Source organism: Aptenodytes patagonicus, chromosome 2 (assembly GCF_965638725.1).
Source record: "Aptenodytes patagonicus chromosome 2, bAptPat1.pri.cur, whole genome shotgun sequence".
Lineage (NCBI taxonomy): Eukaryota > Metazoa > Chordata > Aves > Sphenisciformes > Spheniscidae > Aptenodytes > Aptenodytes patagonicus.
Window position 1 is genome coordinate 135343667 of NC_134950.1, and position 20149 is coordinate 135363815.

Here is a 20149-nt window from a genome sequence, read left to right on the forward strand (position 1 = left end):
CTCAGCCTCACACTTTTGATTTGTCTTTTTGGAGTAGACCGAAGTAAGTGGTACTGTGTGCTCCAGAGGAAAGGTGGGAACAAACACAGTTCTGAGGCCATCCTGTGGCATGGGGAGGAGGAAAATGTATTGAACCTGAAGCAATTGGATCATGATGACCTCAAAACATCAATTTCAGCTGTAATCTTAGCTTAGTTAGCATAACACTGATTTTTATGCCTGCTTTAAAGTTGTAATTGCTTTTGTACCTGGTAGCCTTAAGTTCCACAGGTAATGTAAAGTATCAGTCGCCCTAGAGAGGCCCAGTCACTGCTGCTGGCAGCCAGAATATGAGAGTCAGTTTGGGATGCAGGATCAGTGTTTTCACACCTTCCTGGAAGAGTAAGTGGGTTGTTGTTGAAGGGCAACCACAGTTTTCTTTTTTTCTTCCTGAACTTGAAGAGAATTTTAAAGAAGGACCACAAAGTAGTTGTTGGAGCATGCAGCAGTTTTCACAGATGAGTTGGGCCATGTTCATTGTTCATATACACTTTCACGTTCAAATCTGGAATTTTCAAGGTAATAAGTTAAATTACTGGGAAACACCAATAAAATAATAATAAAAAACTTTGGAGAGAGGGCACATTTCACTCCTGCCTTCTTCAGGGCTGGTAACAAAGGCCTTTTCTTCAGCCCATGTAGTAAATTAATTTGAAGGAATAAAGGAAAATTCAGAAGCCCAATTTTGGAAGCAGACTGACAAAATACTTCAGGTGCTCTCTGTCAGATTTACCCCACCTGTCTCCTGCCCCTCGTTTAAGCACCTCTGGTTAGGTGGCTGAGTCACCTTCAGCTCATTTCAATTCTGGACAAGGGCCCATCTCTCTCTCTTTTTGATTCCAAAAGGACAAATGGCATTGCCCTAGGAGATCTTAAGTACTTAGGTGGCGTAAGTCTGTGTCTAGATGACATCAATGTTAGCAGGTAAAGCAGTGCAGTAAAAGTCGACCTTTGTAGTGAATCAGTTAAAGGTGAGGACCCAACATCTAGCCCAGGATGGCGTATAACTTACCTCTAGTGTGTCCTGGAGATACACTCACAAGGTACTGATGACAGCAACTTTCAGTGCATTTTGCTGCAAATTAGAGCCTGTTTCTTGCCATGAACTCCTCCAATCTTTGCCAAAATGCCAGATAGTCACCAATGAAAGCCAAGTGATAAAGTGCTCATTTTGAACATGGAGCAGTGAAGAGGACAGGCAGTTATTTGAGTGAATAGTGTGCCAAAAAAGTAAAGCACTTGCTGCATGGTACTTTGAAGGGGTACCTGAACGATGAGTTTGCAGGAAGCATGTTTCCATTCCTGTTGTGAATATTTGACCTCTGCTTGTTAATAGAGATGTTATCATTAAACTCTTTTACTAAATGCAGCTTGTAACTAAGCAAGAAAGTTATACATTTACTCCACAGTTAAAAACTTGTATAAAGTGAGATAAATCTGAACCTGTTAAAAGTGCTAGTCATTAATGAAATGCCACACAAATTTATCTTCTGGATAGGAAGCGACTATACCTTCTCCCAAACGCACTATTCCTAATCACACAGTAGTAATTTCAGTGTAAAACCCATGTGCTAGGCCCAATTCAGACCTTACTATCACATTGCTGTGCTGTTGTGCCTTTCTTAGGCTCTTGCATTGTGCTCACTGGCTTTGTACCTGTCTGATGGTTCCTGGAAATAATTGCCAAGCTGACTCACCAGTGAAAGAGCCTCAGCAGAGCTCGCTTTCTCACCTGACTTTTGGAGACTCGGGCTGTTTCATTACTGTTGCTGAGCATAGATTTGCTCTGGGGGTAACTGAGTATTTCTAATTAGGTAAGGTAAATGCCACAAAGAGAGACCTTGTTTCAGGTGGAAAGAGGGCATGTTGGTTGAAATGTTACAGCAAACTGTATTGCCAAAGAGGCACTGTAGATTGGAAAAGGTCTTTATTCAGAAGTTGGATGCTTCAGACTATGGCAGTAGGGAGAGAGATTTTCTGCAGCATACTGTTGCCTTCATCTTAAACATAGCACCTGGTTTTATTTGTTGGGGGGTTTTTTGTTTGTTTATGTGGGGTTTGGTTGTTGTTTTTTTCTTAAGGGAAAGTTCAGGACTGTTCTGACAGTGCAAGCAAGGGGATTGTGAAGTAGTGCCTCCTTGTTTCAGCAATGACATTTCTCTTCTCTTTGGGGAAACTTCCTTACCTTCCTCAGTGGTTGTTCTTGCACTTTTCCTAATGTGCAAATTCCTTGCCCGAGACAATAAAATCTGAAGTGATACACAATTCACAAAGCTCCTCTACCACCCCAAATTTTGGAAAGCACCACCCTTTTGTTATGTTCTCTGTTTGCTTTAAAAAAAAAAAAAAGCAGTTACCATGACAACTCTTGCCCACACTGGAAATCCATTATTGGGAGTTTCTGGCATGGTTTTTATTTGCATATGCTGCAAACAGCACTGTTATTAAACAGACTGTTAATTATTCTTCCAGTCACTGACTGAGACAACTGATGTGACAATAGTTACAACTTTCTGATTCCAGGCAAGAGTGGTCATGCACAGCTCTATGCAGCTGAGTTTGCATGCTCACTACTTTTACGTATTGCTCTTTTATCTAGAGAGATTTTTTTTTTTTTCCTTACAACCTGAAGCCATGCTTACTTGTTTAAATTATCAAGGAACTGGGAAAAAGACGTATTTTTTGGGTTACCATCCTTTTTGTGAGACATTTTATTAGATGTTTTCTTCTCATTTTGAGGGTGTTTTGGTTCTTTTTATATAGATATTTATTATACTCTGCGTGTGTCTTTACTAATCTTTTTTATTATTAATTTAGATCTTTAAAAAGATGCTTGATACTGTACTTTGTCCTCTGAATAAATAGTGGCAATTAAATCATGCATTTAGGATCCAAAATTCTTATTGTTCCTGTTTGAGGCGTGAAAATTTATCCTAAAGTGATTGTTGAATTAATTTCTAACAGTGTGCAGTAAAGCAGTCAGCTTGTATTACCAAAGCCTTTATTATGATTTCATGATCTGTGCTACAGGATGGCAATAAGAGATGGCATCTGATAACTTGGCTTTTTGTTTTTCTTTTCCCATTTAGGAATTTGCATGGGATGCAGATCATACCACTGGACTGCGTTTGGGTAAAGGATGAATTCTGCATTTCTCTCAGGAGTCTTCCAACACATTTTCTAAATTACCTTTTCATGGTGTTCTAAGTGAGCTTATGTGAAACAAATGATATTGGATCATGAGTGAAGAAAAAAGCTTTGGTGTATCCCAGAAAATGTTGTCTCCTTCAAGAAGTACTAGCAGCTGCTCCTCCAAGCAGGGAAGTCGACAGGTAATACAAACTTTTTCAACCAAACTGAAAGCATCACTAAGATTGGATGTTACTTTTGCTCACTCTTGAATATCAGTGAATCTCTTAAACTCTGTTTTCATGTTGCTTGTTTTGTTTCATCACTTCCCTGTTTTCCTTACTCTGTTTTCCTTTTTTGTTGGTAGCAGCATCTTGTTTTGAGTCAAATGCAGTAAACGCATATTACTGAATAGCAGGCACTTGTAAAACTGGAATGCTAACAGTGAATTTGAATTTCTATCACATTGTATATATGGTGTCTTTATAGTGAAATATTGCTGCTGTAGCGGTTTGGTCTCAGTGGGTTGATCCTGAAATCCCAAATCCTCCCTGTAAGTTACCACTTTTGTGGTAGAATATTGTGTAACTGCTCTGCTTATTTCAAGTTTCCAGGGAAAGGTGTGCATGCATGTGTGAAAGAACGCATTTTTCTGAAACTTGACATAGGGCCTCTTTGACAATGCAAAAGTGCCTGTGAATGCCTGCGTGTGCTGGTTATTGCTGTAGTACTATAGTTAAGAAAATAAGTATTTGTGTAACGTGATGCATCTGGGTGCCTAGTGCAAAGGATGCTTTGTTTTCTGCAGAGATGATGCTATTCTTTAAAACTTACAGTTTTAAAAGACATGTCTACAAGTATTTGCACCTGACAAGTGAGACTGCTGAAGAGAGCTTTTGTTTGTGGGCAAGAAACGTTGACCTGCATCCACACTGAGAATTAAGCTTAAACACGCTCAATCCATGCTTGCAAAATCATGAGCAACATGCTCAACATAAACTTTTATTTGTGCAGATGCTGGCTTAGTGGAGCTCTTGAAGCTGCCTCAGGTTGAAATTTTAATTGGAATTGAGCATCCCAATCCCCCAAAAGCTCTGGAGACCTCAGCTGTATTTTGAAATAGCATCTGCTTTTCTGGGACTTCTGGCCCTCTACATACACTTGGCAAGGCAGACAAATCTCTGGAAAATTTATGCCTTTTAAAGTGCTGTGCTTGTAAGAAATACTGTGAATTTCTAGTATACCGAGCAAAGAAATCCTTGCTTTCAAGATGCCTTTTTTGTTTTCCTGCAACGTTATTTTTTATATCCTCGGTATGAGATTACCTTTAAAAAGTGTAATTTAAAACATTTGGTATTGTTTATTTCAACAGTTCATGTCTATCAAGTGTTACCATGTAGTATTTAAATAATAAGATTTACGTAAGCATGACTAAATCCATTGGTGTGTTACACAGCCAGTATAAGCAACCATACTTACGCAGAAGCAATTTCTGCAAGAACCTTGCTTATGCCATTTAACGTGATCAAATCTGTTGGCTAGCTCAGGCTTTTGATACTATTATTAGTGGGTCCCGTTTCTTATCCATTTTGTTCTCATCTGCTCTCTTTAAAGAAAAGGAATAATTCAGTAAGGTTTAATGTCATCTTGTCAATCCCCAATTTTTTAGTCTTTGATCCTTGTACAAAAATGCAAGGTGTACCTGACCAAGATGGGAGATGCAACTTGGTGTTTTGTTTGTATTCCTGGTACATCTGTGCTCATTCATTATAGTCAGGCAGACGGTAAATTGCCTCATACACCTGTCATGTCAAGCTAAATGGAGATATAAAGTAGGTTGTTTCCCAATGTATATTGAAGAGCGATACAGCTGATATTTCTTTGTGATAATATGGGGCATGGCAATAAGTATCTCTACTTCGATTAATGTTTCAGTATTAATCTTTTCATGGTCAGTCATTGCAATACCAAGTAAGTAACAGTATACTTTTGCATCTAGGGAACCTACATGGCTTGACTGATTGTCCATGTTTTCAGGGGGTGGTAATGATAGAGGGAAGCCCACAGAAGTTGGGGAGTTTGTGTGACTTGTTATATGCTGGGAAATGATCACTAAGCAGGGCTAAAAGCTCTGCTTGCTTGCATTTTCTATATAGCCTGAAAATTTACAAACATTTTTCAGAAATTACATGTGCTTTTTAAGGTTCCACTGGTCTTTCTGATATTTTTATTTTTAAATAGAGACTTGTAATATTTGTATGGAATACTTTAATCCTTTCTCTATTTCCATCTTTACCAAGTGCAATAACTTTCTATCTTATCCTATAACTTTGTTTGCATCTGCTGAAGTGATCTAGAGGTCTTCCTTCAAAGTAGCAAAATCTGGAAAGAAAAAAAAAATTAATTCTAAATTACAGTTTCTTTCAGCATTGTCAGTGTTTATGTGCATGGCTGTGTATTGCTGTTCCTTCCTTATTTCCCTGATGTTTTTGGTGTTTTTCACATGGCTGTTTTTTCACACTGAAGTTGTCTTGCAGTTTACAGAACAAACTCTTTTGCTGGGGAAACAAAGATTTAAATATCCTGTGCAGTATGCACTCCAGTTATTTACTTGAAAATAACTTCTGTGGGTCATTTTCCCTTACATTTTTTTAATTTATTTGTTTTAATTATAGTTTGTGATGGTAGCATGTTTCAGTGGCTGTTTTGTTAGATATAGTCTTCTGTGCTGCATGTGGAAAGAGGGACCTTTAGGTCTAACAGAGGCAGTACTCTGCAAGACTTACTGGACTGGACACAGTAGTGCTTTGGGTGAGGAACGGTTATCTTCTCCCTGTTCCTGCTCCCCAAAAGGCTCTGGTCTTGCAGATTATAAAGATCTTTACCTTGCTAGATAGACCCCCTCTTTAGTGGTGTAAACCATATAGTATAGCATATATTATAAAACCTGAATTGTTGGTCTGGGCAGTGAGGATGTTCTTGGGTCCTGTCCCTTTGCTCCCCCCTTCCCACAGAGAATTTCTTGTCACACCTAATCAAGTAGTTTTGTTTATATCATTAATTGCTTCTTTTCTCACTCAGCCTCTTGTATTGGTAAATTGGAGCTTCACAGTCCATCCCTACTAATATTCACCTACTCAGGGCTGACAAGACTAGGGATGAGTGATGCCACTCTCTGAGAGTTATTTAATTTGCCCTTTTCATCTGCATGTTAGTTGAAATGGCAGCACTTTAGGTGTTTTATTAAGAAAACAGCAACAATCTAAAGTTCTATAAAACCATTAAAAATCCCCTAATCCAAAAAGTACCACATGTGCAACATACACCTCCAGCAGATTTTTTTTTTTTTTTTAATTTTAGTTTTTTCCAAAGACCTGGTAGAAGAGTATGATGCAACACTGTTACTGATACTTTTTTATTAATAGTATCATGCAAGTTTAAATAATTTGGCCATATGCTGTGCAGATTAGGGAGTGACGTGCTATGATTTTGATATTCTTTCCTTCATCTTCCAGCTCCATGGAGGGCTTATTCCTCCTTCAAACACTTCGCCTTTCTCAGGGACCTTCAGAGCTAGGCTCGTTGCTTGCAGGTTAACAACAGATCTGCCTGACAGGTGCTTTTCTCTGCACTGCTGGTCTGACACAGCAGTTCTTTTAATCTGATTAAGTAGGAATTCTGAAAAGTGCAGGGGGAAGGGACCTGGAGAGTTTGGGGGGGGCAGCATTGCCCAAAAAATAGTGGGATCTGAGTTTTGAGTCTCTATGATTTCCTCGGCACAGACTGTTGCTGGTACACAGTAGCACCAAATAATAACTGACCTGAGGCTGGGATATAGAACCACAATAGTGTAAGGCTGCTGTGTCTGCTAAAATTTAGTTATGTGTCAGTGTGTTGCTGGTGTGGAGCATGAGTCTTGTGATGCAGAAGATGGGCCTCTGCTAAAAAGGAGTTGACTTAAGCAGGGCTGCAGGATGTGGAGGGGCCTACTTCTACTCGAGCTAGATAGCTGGTTCCAAGCGCAGTCTGCAGCGGACCCGCAGCCCACAGCCAAACAGCCAAAAACTCCCCCATCGGCACACACAGAAGGGAGCGGGAGGGCCAATAATGCAGAAGAATGGACAGTTGCAAAGGCAAGGACCAGCAGGAGGAAGAGACTTCCCCTGAAGCCTGAGGTGCCCTTGCAGAACCGCTTCACCGCTCTGCAGGCCAAAGAGGAAGGTCCTGTCACACCAGGAGAAGCGCTGGAGCCGAGTAATGCAGCCCAATCTGCCCCCCGTATAACAACCAGCGCCACTAAGAAAAGGCGACGGGTGATAGTAGTAGACGACTCTCTTCTGAGAGGTACAGAGGCACCCATTTGCCGACCAGATGCACTCTCTAGAGAGGTGTTCTGCTTACTGGGGGCTCGCATCAGGGATGTCACCAAGAGGTTACCAAGCCTCGTACAGTCCACTGACTATTATCCGCTGCTGCTGTTTCACGTGGGCACCAGTGACACAGCCAGGAGCAGTCTGAGGACTATCAATAAGGACTACAGAGCCCTGGGAGTGACGGTAAGGGACTCTGGAGCGCAGGTAGTTTTTTCATCAATCCTGCCATTCAAAGGGAAGGGGTTTGAAAGGGCCAGTCGAATCTGGCGAGTCAACAAATGATTACGAAACTGGTGCCATAGCCAGGGGTTCGGCTGCTTAGACCATGGGACTCACTTTGAGAAACCTGGTCTACTGGGGGCTGACGGGGTCCATCTGTCAGAGGAGGGGAAGAGCATCTTCGGTCATAGGCTTGCCAAGCTGGTGAAGAGGGCTTTAAACTAGAGATGCCAGGGGAGGGGAACCTCAATCCATCCCACTCCTACCAGTTTGATGCCAGGGCCAGCAATAGATGCCCAGAGCCTGGAGAAGGAACACAGGGCAGCAGGAGAGTGCCTGAAGAGCAGCACAAAGGAACTCCAGCCAGTAAGACAGCTTCATCAGGGGCCCAACTTAAATGCCTCTATGCAAACGCACGTAGCATGGGGAACCAACAAGAAGAGTTAGAGACATGCGCACGCCTGCAGGGCTACGACCTTACTGGCATCACACAGACGTGGTGGGATGGCTCCTATGATTGGAGTGTTGGGATGGAGGGATACAGGCTCTTTAGGAAGGACAGGCAGGGGAGATGAGGAGGGGGTGTCGCCCTCTATGTCAATGACCAGCTGGAGTGCATGGAGCTCTGCCTGGGGATGGATGAGGAGCCGACCGAGAGCCTGTGGGTCAGCATTAAAGGGAAGGCAGGGACAGGTGACATTACGGTGGGGGTCTGCTACAGGCCACCTGACCAGGAAGACCGAGCGGATGAGGCCCTCTATAGACAGATAGGAGCAGCCTCACGCTCACAAGCCCTGGTCCTCATGGGGGACTTCAACCACCCCGACATCTGTTGGAGGAACAACACGGCAGGGCATAAGCAATCGGGGAGGTTCCTGGAATGCGTCGATGATAACATCCTTCCCCAAGTGGTAGAGGAGCCAACGAGGAGAGGTGCGATGCTGGACCTTGTTCTCACCAACAAGGAGGGGCTGGTGAGGAATGTGAAGCTCAAGGGCAGCCTGGGCTGCAGTGACGACGAAATGGTGGAGTTCCAGATCCTTAGGGCACTGAGGAGGGCGCACAGCAAGCTCACTACCCTGGACTTCAGGACAGCAGACTTTGGCCTCTTCAGGGATCTGCTTGGTAGCGTGCCATGGGACAAAGTCCTGGAGGGAAGAGGGGCCCAGGAAAGCTGGGTAATATTGAGGGATCACCTCCTCCAAGCTCAGGAGCGATGCATCCCAACAAAGAGGAAGTCAGGCAAAAATGCCAGGAGGCCTGCATGGATGAACAAGGCCTTGTTCTCAAACACAAACTCAAACACAAAAAGGAAGCCTACAGAGGGTGGAAGGACAGGTAGCCTGGGAGGAATACAGAGAAATTGTCCGAGCAGCCAGGGATCAGGTTAGGGAAGCTAAAGCCCTGATAGAATTAAATCTGGCCAGGGACATCAAGGGCAACAAGGAAAGACTCTATAGGTACATCAGGGATAAAAGGAAGACAAGGGAAAATGTGGGCCCTCTCCGGAATGAAACGGGAGACCTGGTTACCTGGGACACGGAGAAGGTGGAGGTACTCAATGACTTTTTTGCGTCGGTCTTCACCAGCAAGTGCTCGAGCCTCACCGCCCAAGCCACAGAAGGCAAAGGCGGGGACTGGGAGAATGAAGAACCGCCCACTGTGGGAGAACATTAGGTTCAAGACCATCTAAGGCACCTGAAGGTGCACAAGTCCATGGGACCCAATGAGATCCATCCGCGGGTCCTGAAGGAACTGGCAGATGAAGTTGCTAAGCCACTACCCATCGTATCTGAGAAGTCGTGGCAGTCTGGTGAAGTTCCCACTGACTGGAAAAGGGGAAACATAACCCCCATTTTCAAAAAGGGAAAAAAGGAAGTCCCGGGGAACTACAGGCCAGTCAGTCTCACCTCTGTGCCTGGGACGATCATGGAACAGATCCTCCTGGCAGCTCTGCTAAGGCACATGGAGGACAGGGAGGTGATTCGAGACAGCCGGCATGGCTTCACCAAGGGCAAGTCCTGCCTGACTAACCTAGTGGCCTTCTATGATGGAGTGACTACATCAGTGGACACAGGAAGGGCTACAGATGTCATCTATCTGGACCTCTGTAAGGCCTTTGACACGGTCCCCCACAACATCCTTCTCTCTAAACTGGAGAGGTAGGGATTTGATGGATGGACTGTCCGGTGGGTGAGGAATTGGTTAGATGGTCGCAACGATTTTAGCCTGGAGAAAAGGAGGCTGAGGGGAGACCTCATCGTTCTCTACAACTACCTGAAAGGAGGTTGTAGCGAGGTGGGTGTCAGTCTCTTCTCCCAAGTAACTAGCGATAGGATGAGAGGAAATGGCCTCAAGTTGCGCCAGGGGAGGTTTAGATTGGACGTGAGGAAAAATTTCTTTACTGAAAGAGTGTTTAAACATTGGAAGAGGCTGCCCAGGGAAGTGGTGGAGTCCCCATCCCTGGAGGTATTTAGAAGACGAGTAGATGAGGCACTTAGGGACATGGTTTAGTGGGCATGGTGGTGTTGGGTCGATGGTTGGACTCGATGATCTTAGAGGTCTTTTCCAACCTCAGTGATTCTATGATTCTATTCAGAGGGTCGTGGTCAACAGCTCAATGTCCAGATGGAGTTTGGTGATGAGTGGCATCCCGCAGGGGTCCGTATTGGGACCGGTACTGTTTAATATCTTCATCGATGACATAGTGGGATCGAGTGCACCCTCAGCAAGTTTGCAGATGACACCAAGCTGAGTGGTGCAGTCGACACACCAGAGGGACGGGATGCCATCCAGAGGGACCTGGACAAGTTGGAGAAGTGGGCCTGTGTGAACCTCATGAGGTTTAACAAGGCCAAGGACAAGGTCCTGCACCTGGGTCAGGGCAACCCCCGGCATCAATACAGGCTGGGGGATGAAGGGATTGAGAGCAGCCCTGCCGAGAAGGACTTGGGGGTACTGGTGGGTGAAAAGCTGGACATGAGGCAGCAATGTGCGCTTGCAGTCCAGAAGGCCAATCGTATCCTGGGCTGCATCAAAAGAAGCGTGGCCAGCAGGTCGAGGGAGGTGATTCTGCCCCTCTACTCTGCTCTGCTGAGACCCCACCTGGAGTACTGCGTCCAGCTCTGGAGCCCTCAGCATAAGAAAGACACGGACCTGTTGGAGCAGGTCCAGAAGAGGGCCACGAAAATGATCAGGGGGATGGAACACCTCTCCTATGAAGAAAGGCTGAGAGAGTTGGGGTTGTTCAGCCTAGAGAAGAGAAGGCTTCAGGGAAACCTTATTGCAGCCTCTCAGTACTTAAAGGGGGCTTATAAAAAAGATGGCGGCAAACTTTTTAGCAGGGCCTGTTGCGACAGGACAAGGGGGAATGGCTTTAAACTAAAGGGGGGTAGATTGAGACTAGATCTAAGGAAGAATTTTTTTATGCTGAGGGTGGTGAAGCATGGGAACAGGTTGCCCAGAGAGGTGGTGGATGCCCCATCCCTGGAAACATTCAAGGTCAGGTTGGAGGGGGCTCTGAGCAACCTGATCTAGTTGAAGATGTCCCTGCCCATGGCAGGGGGGTTGGACTAGATGACCTTTAGAGGTCCCTTCCAACCCAAACTATTCTATGATTCTTTTGCTACACTTGTGCTCCTTTTCTGCCAGATGCAACACATTTGCAGTGTGAACTGAAGAGGTTAACAGTTAATGCTGTTCCACTAAGTTCACCTTCACCTTGAAGCCTCATAGGAGGTTTGAGGCTACTGCCACTTCCCACTTCTGCTCTTCTCTGCTCCTCTCCTTCAGTCATGGAAAGGGGTCTCTCCTACAAAGCCACAACTCAAACTGTGTTTTGTGAGGAAGGAAAATTGGTGTTGATCTTCTTTAAATTTAAATTGACCTGTGATCAAAAGAAGATATATTGTGGTAGTTATTTTTAAGTCTAATATGTTAACTAACTTTTAAAATAGATTCAGTAGGGAAAAGCTTTAGGTCAGGAGAGCTGCTTTAAAAAACTCATGTTCTAAAAAAGAAAATTAGATCATTTCTGCCAATTTTATGAACTGTAACAAATGCTTTAGTTGCAGCTGATGCCAATCCTTATCCTCCACAAAGCAGGTTTCTATTTTTGGCACTTTAAAATATTCGGTACAACTGACTGCATTTTACACTGGAAGAAAGTCTGGCACTGTCATCTGTTTCGTTCAGAGAGCTGCAACTGCAAGCATCGGTCTGAGAGACGTTCAAACTCATTACTTCATTATTTCTCCTGAAATAATTCGCCTTGAGGAGATATATGGTACAGTATATTGCAGAAAATGAGGTGGCTTTTATTTTATTAAACAAAGAAAATTACTGCAGTTACCCAATGACAGACTTATCTCTGAAGACAAAAGTGTATGGTTTTTTTCCTCAGCCACAGAGCAGGTATAAGCCAAGTAGCAACTATAGGGTGATTTTTCCAGTGCTGATCTGAAATAAGCACCTCTGGACCTGAGAAAAGTAAAGAGTATGTTCCTCCCTCAGCCTCGGGTGAAACTTCTGCCTGGGCAGCAAATGCAGTGTTGATCATTTTGTGCAGATATTGGCCCATAATGATACAAAATCTTCTGTAGTGTCATAGCCTTAAGACACGACCAGTCTGGACATCAGCCTTATGCTAGAATTGTTAATGCCATTCAGCTGGGAGTTTTGGTTTGGTTTTTTTTTTTGGGGGGGGGGTTGCGTAGTGGTTGGGTTTTTTTAGTTTAGCACTGTGGTTTGGGGTATCTCTTTCAGTTCCCTATTGTGCGATAAGAATCAGCAAAATGGAGCATAATCTGAATGCTTCCAGTAGCTTTCAGGAAATCTGTATCTCCAATTCACTCCTCTGCTGTTTCAGACAGATGAGAATAGATGATAACTGACCAGCCTGATTAATTTGCCTTCATTTTAGAGAGTAAGCAGGTTTTTTTCACTTCTGCAGCTGCTCCCAGCAATAGCCAACTGATGCTTTTTCCTCATTAAATGAGGTGTCAGATCTCTCACTAAACAAAATACCGATCAAGATCCTGTAGGGTCTGGGTCAAGAGCAAACAGATGCAAAACCAGTCACAGCAGCACTGTTTTGAAAAATGTGGGAGTTCTGAGGCTCAGGTGGGAAAGGTTGGAGTCTTCTGGACAGATGTATGTGGAAGAGGACCGGATGCTGTTAATGCAGCATTGCACCTTGCATGTATCCAGCAGGTCCCCAAACTGTTAATTCTCTGAGCTATTCCTTGCCTTTCCTTGGGTAACTTAGTTGATTAAATAGTCTCGTGCTTCTAAAAGGATCCATTTCTAATCCAACTAAGCTACCTTTATGTAAAGTTTGCAATTGAAGGTGAGGTTCCCAGGGCAGAAATGAGAGTAGGAGACTTGTCTTCACCGCCTGAGATTTGGCAGGCCATCGGGCCTACTTGGTGGGAAGAAGTGCTCCTACTTCAGCTTTTCTTCCCATTTTCACACTTACTTAATTATGAAGGCACATTCTTGGCCACCTCACTGACCTGAAGAACAGGGAGAAATGTAGCTCTCCTGCCGGAACGTGGGAGACACCTTGTGTCTGGACTGCCCGAGAGGCCCAGACAAAATTGGAGTTGTAATGCAGGCCAGGACGCGCTCTGTATTTAAAAGTTTGACCAAAACTATTGACACCATGTATATTCCAGGTGGGTGTAATTGGCTGAGCTATTTCTCAGCTGCTTCCTTTCTCTTCATCTCATATGCCCAGTGTAGCATTGGTCTGTCTCACTTCAGGATTCTCTTTCTTTCTAAGGCTTATCCTTACAGAAAGGTGAATCTGGATTCTTATGTTTTTCTTGATTGTGCTGAAATTTCTGCTTGTCTCCTGCAAGCAGACCACTCTATCAACCATATACTGTGTTTAAGCTTAACCAAAGTCTGTGAGAACTTGATCCAAAGTTCAAGAAAGTTGTTTTGTTAGGTATAACACTAGAATATTGAAAAGGATCTACTGTTCGCTAGTCTTGACTGCTATCAGATTAATTCTCAGTGGAGAAGTTATGTGTTTGGGTACTGCAGTTTAATATATTTTGGCAAAGGCAGGGGAAATAGCTTGCTTGGTAATCAGGCAAAACAGCCTTTAAACTCTTCTGGCTAATTTCAAGAAGAAAGAAGCAAAAGCATAAGCACAACATTTTTCTTAATCTCGCAGATGCTCCTGTTAGTTAGAATTCTCTCTCACTAGTTCCATCAGGTTTCTCACTTTTTAAAATGTTTACCTTTATCCAACTCCCCAATTTGAAATCGGCTAATGTCAAGATTATTTTTTATATTGGCTCATTTAGTAGATCATATTTTCTGAGGAGATGAGATTTTATCCACACGTGGACATTTAAGCAGCAGTAAGTTCAGCAGTTACTTAGTTAATGTAAAGTGTAGCATTACACTATATTTGATGATATTTAAAGAGGCTGCTCTCTGTCATCATAACAGTCCCAATCCTTGTGATTATAGGCTTAATAATCTTTAACAGGAAAAAGTAATCCAAGACCACTACAGAAAGCATTTAGTGGCCTAATATTTAAATTTATGGCAAAAGAGGTGGTGGAACATAATTTCTTTTTGGCTTTCAAGGTTGTAGACTGGAATGTTCTGTCAAAAAAAAAAAAGAGGGGAAAAAAAGTCCTTAATTGTGGAGGCTTAGAGCTGCCTTTGTACTTGAATAGCTGTCAAACTGCAGCTAGCAAGCTCTAGCTAACTGTCCTTGCACAGGCACAGGCTGGCTCTCTGCTTCATTCTCTGCCAGCTTCACCCTGTGAAAGACCAGTGCTGTTGGTCCCTAGCAGCAGAGCACGTGCTGCTGTGGCTGGTGTTAGGCTGATGTGCTGGAGACAGCCGAGGAGGCCTTCTGCTCTCCCTTCAGCCCGCTAATTCATGATATCCATGAATAACTTCTCTGTTCCCTGATCTGGTATCATAGTAATTTACCCCAAAGCAGGAAAAGGTTCATGATTATTGAGAATTATAAGTGAGTCCCAAAGTAGTAAAAATAAAAAATAAAGAATATGGAGTGTAACTTCTGGTTTTCAATAGAAAAAATACGATTTCATGATCCTTGGTTAGAAATAATGGTATCTAAGTAGCTGTCAAAATCTCTCTCAACCTGGAGGGAAGAAAGAAGCTGTTTGTTACAAAACTGACAAGGATAAAACCCAAACCTGTAGGGGCACAAAATGTGTGCCGTGATAACAATTTCAGTTAGGACAACTGCAGTTTTGACTTACCTTCAAGTAGTAGAACATCATTGGGTGGTCTGTGGAGCTGCTCAGCCCCACATTTCTATTGCCTGCAGCCTGTTTTGTGGTGAGTGTTGGCAGAGTGAACTCAAGCCAGGGAAGCAGAGCAGCTTTCCAGTTTGTTCCATAAAGTGCAGTGCAAGGAAAATAATAACAAAATAGTGGAGTGCCACCAGTAACGTGGTGGAATAAGAGATTACATTCCTTGAAGTGTTTAATGAATGTCTTTTAGAAGATGGTTTGCCGTTACGCCTTGTTACTCAAGTAATGAGCATATTACCTGACGTAATTTTTTTTCTAGGTTTCTAGGGGTGAATTTTAAGGATTCTGGAGATGGATAAATGAGCACAACTAGCACTTTTGCTAATTTTTGTTTCATTTTTGTTTTTAAGTTTTTTTGAGTCAGTCAAGTTCTTTTGGGGAATACTTCCCTGTGTATCTTACAGGGAGGATCACAAGTACTTACCTACCTGGTACAGTTCTGTTTTCCCCAAAGTGTTTCATACTAATCCTTTTTTGTCATTAAATTCTAGATGTTAAAGTATTCTTTGTCTTTTTCAAATATATGGGGATGGTACTAGCACATGCCATTTCCTGTCAGTTGTTCATAATTCTAGATCTTGTCAAATCCTATGGTAGCTGGCAATAAATAATTCATGAGATCTCTGATCAGAAATCTTGAAACTCATGTTACGTTGTCATTAGCAGTCGTTCCATAAATAAGAACTGTAAAAATACTGTGAGATTTATTCTCTTCTTTGTTATGTTGCTGCAGGGTCTTTCATTTAAGAGTTCCTGATGGCAAAAAAGAGAGATCCTCTTTTAATTAGAGGTGTATCTGATGAAGGGTAGTTTTTATTTTTCTTGTGTTCTCCTTTTATGTTATGTTCCTCATAGTACTTGAGTAACTGCCCTGGTTTTTTCATTTGTTTTTATTTTATTTTGTTATTTTGACTTTAGGGAGGCTGTAATTCACACCAAACACAAAACCTTGAGTTACTGAATACGGGCAAAAGAGTTTTATAGAAAAGGTCTTCATTTTCAGTGTCTTTTATTTCTGCTTCATAACCTATAAAACATATCCTTTTAGCATAGGCTGTTTCTGCCTGTGATGGCAGAAGGTTTTTTATGCTAAATTGTGACTAGGCTGTGGCTATACACTGTGTGTATGTATGTACAGAAAAATATACATATAAAATTCTGGTAAACACAAACGTTCAATGAAGCAGTGTCATAAAAATAGTGTTTAGTTTGTATTCTTTCTATCAAAATAAAAAAAGAATCTTGTCTCTTGGAAGATACATAACAAAGTGTAAAGACAGATCTAAGGTTAGATTTCAACATAATTTGGGTTTTTTTACTTACAGCCTTCTTCCTCTTGAATCTCTCTTAACAATTCTGTTCTTTGCAAGAAATAAGATCTACATTTGGATTTTCTGTTTAAGCAGGACAGCTGGGAAATTGTAGAAGGACTCCGAGGAGCAATGAATATTACCCAGGAGCCACAGAAGCAGGAGGGCTGCTTGCTGAAAAAGAGGAAATGGCCTTTGAAGGGCTGGCACAAGGTAGGAATGGAATGTGTATCTGAAAGCGTAATGCCATGTGAGTGGGACTTGCTTGGTGTGGTTTTGTGGCAAAAAGGTTACTTAAGAGCAGAGAAAGTGTTCTCCAAAGAAATATGGGGTGGGTTGGGTTGGTTTTTTGTTTGTTTTTTGGGGGGGGTGTTGTGTTTGTTTGTTTTTAATTCTCTGCATTTCTGGTTACAGAGATACTTCTTTTTGGATAGAGGGATTTTGAAGTATTCTAAATGCCAAGCTGATGTAAGTGATCTTGAAACCCTTTAAGGCCATTGTATGGTAACAACACTATTTTATCCAAAATAACAGTAATTCCATATTGTTGGCAATGGGAAATAGAGTTTCAGCAGTTCTAAACAGTAGGTTGAGGGGGGGGAAATGATGGTTTCAGCAGGTAATATCTATCCTTTTTCTTTATTCTGGAGTGATTGTATTCTTTTTACTTCTTTGCAGATAGAGAGAGGGAAGCTTCATGGCTGTATTGATGTTGGACTTTCTGTCATGTCTGTAAAGAAATCAACAAAATGTATAGATTTGGATACAGAAGAGCAGATATACCATCTGAAGGTAGGTCTTCAAGATTGTTATAACCTTGCTTCCAAAATAACAACATTAGCTGTGTGTGGTGGAGACTTTTTTTTTTTTAATAGTAGGAGGTCTGTTAGTTACACTAATAACTTACTTTTATTCTCAGCAGGCTAGTTTACACTTTATAACTTGAGAGGTCTTATTGTACTGTTCCAGAGTCAGTAACCCTGTTCTGAATAGAAACTTCAAAGATGCCTCATGTTTAGCAGCACTCTTTTCACCCAGCACTTTTTTCAGCGAAGGGTATGCACTTGTTGCACAAGTGCTTTTATTTTCAGTAGTTGTATCTTGCTCTTTGTCTTATCTATAGGAAGTATTTTCCACAGTCAAATATGTAGATTTGTCTATCCTTGTGGAATAAATTGTTTTAAAATACATCACCAAAATCAAATTTCTATTTGTGGCTAGTTAAACCTTGACTAAACCTTAAAAATTGCAATTAAGAAATGACAAATTAATTTTTTTTTTATTTATATTGTTTTTTTTTTCCATCTAGAAGTTGCTAGGTATTGTGTTCTGCATTGGAAGTCATAACTATACTAATCGAACTTTCTCTTATTCTTGACTTTATCCTGTGATTAATTTTCTGTCATGCTTAAGTTCATACAGTATGCATTTTAGTAGGAGCATCATTAGAAAAACTTTCCTGATATTTTGCCAATAAAGGTCAGCCAGGCTAGCTGTCTAATGAGCACAAAATACCTTAGTTTCTTTGATAGTGATTTTGAATGTGAATGTTATAAAACCTGAAATTTTGTGTAGGTGAAATCTCAGGACCTGTTTGATGAATGGGTAGCAAAACTTCGTCATCACAGAATGTACCGTCAGAATGAAATCTCCATGTTTCCTCATGACGTCAATAATCTTTTCTTCCCTGTGTCTACTACTGCGGACTCTGTCCCTGGTTTTTGTGATTCTACTCCAGGTAGAAAGGTAATAGTTACGATTTACAAATAATAAGCTTTCATCAGGGATTAAATTAGTCTGATTTGTGTTTATTAAGTAAAGAGCATAATGGAAGTTTGTGGTGGGGTTTACGTTATGAACTAACGTGTCAAGAGGAAGATGATATTATTTATTGATTTACTCCCAAGCAGTTTTCTCTATGATGCTGTTAAATTTCATAATATTGTCTCATTGTTTTAATGCAGTAAATTATATTTTCATGATGACTTTTAAAACTGCATATTGAGTTAGAATCCTCATAATTTTTGAGACATATATCAGTATGTGTCTGATACATGCTGGTGAATATTAGTCTGGGTCACAGAAGAGTACTCAGCTAGATTTTTTTTTTCCCCTTTAGCATTTTTTCATTTATCCTTTAGCTAATAAAACCTCTCCCCTTTTACATTAATGAATCTGACTGTGCTTACATGAGGAGTATGTAGGAATTATCCAAGAGCCATCACCTGTAGCCACTATTTATATTTTTAAGTGAGGTAGAAGCATTATTCAAACCAATCCAAGGACCATGCTGTAGGTGGGTATGGGGTCTGGATGGGTGCAGTCAGCAGTGTAGTTCTCTTTAGGTAGTCTGTGAGCGTTAGTTTCACAAATGACCTGACAAATGCTCAGTCCGACACCATAAATGACCTCTTTGATGCAGGCTCACAGAAGAGTGATTGTGTCCTGTGCCTGAACACAACCTCTGTGCCTTCAGCAGTCTGCACATTGACTGGCTGACGTTCACCCAAAGAAGCTTTTCTGCTCTAGTTTAGAAACCGTGATCTCTTTTGAGAATAATGTCTTTTTTTAGCAATACGGTGTTACTTACTATAACTGAAACGGCTCTCTGTTTCTGTCAACTCCAGAGCGTCTCCTAAACAGCAATCACCTCTTTGTTACTCTGCTGTCTAAGGTTTTCTTTTCCCTGGCTGTGTTGCTGTATGATGAGTGGGCTTGTTCCCCAATACCTGCAGTTCATCACTTTGGTAGGACTATGCTGTAACAGTATTAGTTTTACGTGCCTGAACAGCTTTTTGCTAGTGGTTGAGAGGGAGGGGATCTGTGCAAGCGGGCAGCTGAAAGAACAGTAATTCACCCTGTGGTAACAGGGCTGTTCTGCAAAGAGCTGTCTGCATGCTTTCCATGGTGCCAGCACCTCTGTGGCTCCTACAGCCTGCTCTTCTGAGGCTGTGTCTGCAAGGAAATGGCAAACCTCCTGTGGCCATTTAGTTCTTTTCTCCTAAAAGACAGCAGGGATAGAAGGGGAGACGAATATCAAGGGCAAAAGTGGAACATTGCAAAGCCCGTGATATATCTATGCCTGTGCTCTCAAAGAAAAAAAAAAAAAATTCCATGTAACCATCATATCTAAAATCTATGCTCACTGTCAGGAAACTAACCATTTTTTCTTTGGCATGAAAGACTTTAATTCACTTCTAATTTATTAATCCAGATTTGGACTGCGAAGAAGCCTTACTTATTTTCATGTGAAAAATAGAAGGGGATAGTTCTTAAGCTGCAATTAATCACCTTAGCTCTGCTGAAGCTAAATGGAAGTTTGCCAATTTACACCAGTCCTAGTTTGATGTTAGTTGATATCAATCCAGCAGTTAGGTTATTTTGAGAAAAATATATCAAGTGAGCTTTGCATTGCATTTTATTTGCTTTTAGAAACACCTGATCGGTTTTCACATATGTTTTTTTGTTGTTGTTGGGAGGTAGGTGCGTGTATCTACATATGTTTATGTGGAATGCTTGGATTTTAAAGCTTAGCCATGCTGATCAAAAGCAAAACTATGCTAACTGGAGCTACACAAACTCTCTCTTGCCCGTTTCTTGGCAATGCCTACTTCCTTCTTCCCTCCTGCTCATGCCCCTCATGTGTATGAGTTCTGGAAAAGTTGGTTACATGAGATAGATTTCTGAAGAGATAAATGTGGGATTTGTTCACAAAATGCCAATACAATTGCTCATCTTTAAATTCAGTTTACTTGTGCTTTTAAAGGTGCTG

At 41.8% G+C, this 20149-nt stretch overlaps 1 protein-coding gene across 10 annotated transcripts in view; it reads left to right on the forward strand.

Moving 5' to 3' along the window:
• OSBPL3 (oxysterol binding protein like 3) overlaps positions 1-20149 on the forward strand; it is a 100512-nt gene that overhangs the window by 42942 nt on the left and 37421 nt on the right. For all 10 annotated transcript variants that reach the window (XR_012994719.1, XM_076331312.1, XM_076331311.1 and 7 more), the window contains 5 exons: positions 3129-3371; positions 16474-16590; positions 16792-16845; positions 17056-17169; positions 17953-18123. Coding sequence is in view for 9 of the 10 variants with exons in the window: in XM_076331312.1 (XP_076187427.1) it covers positions 3279-3371; positions 16474-16590; positions 16792-16845; positions 17056-17169; positions 17953-18123 (549 nt within the window). In the remaining variant the exon portion in view is untranslated. The remainder of the gene's footprint in view (positions 1-3128; positions 3372-16473; positions 16591-16791; positions 16846-17055; positions 17170-17952; positions 18124-20149) is intronic.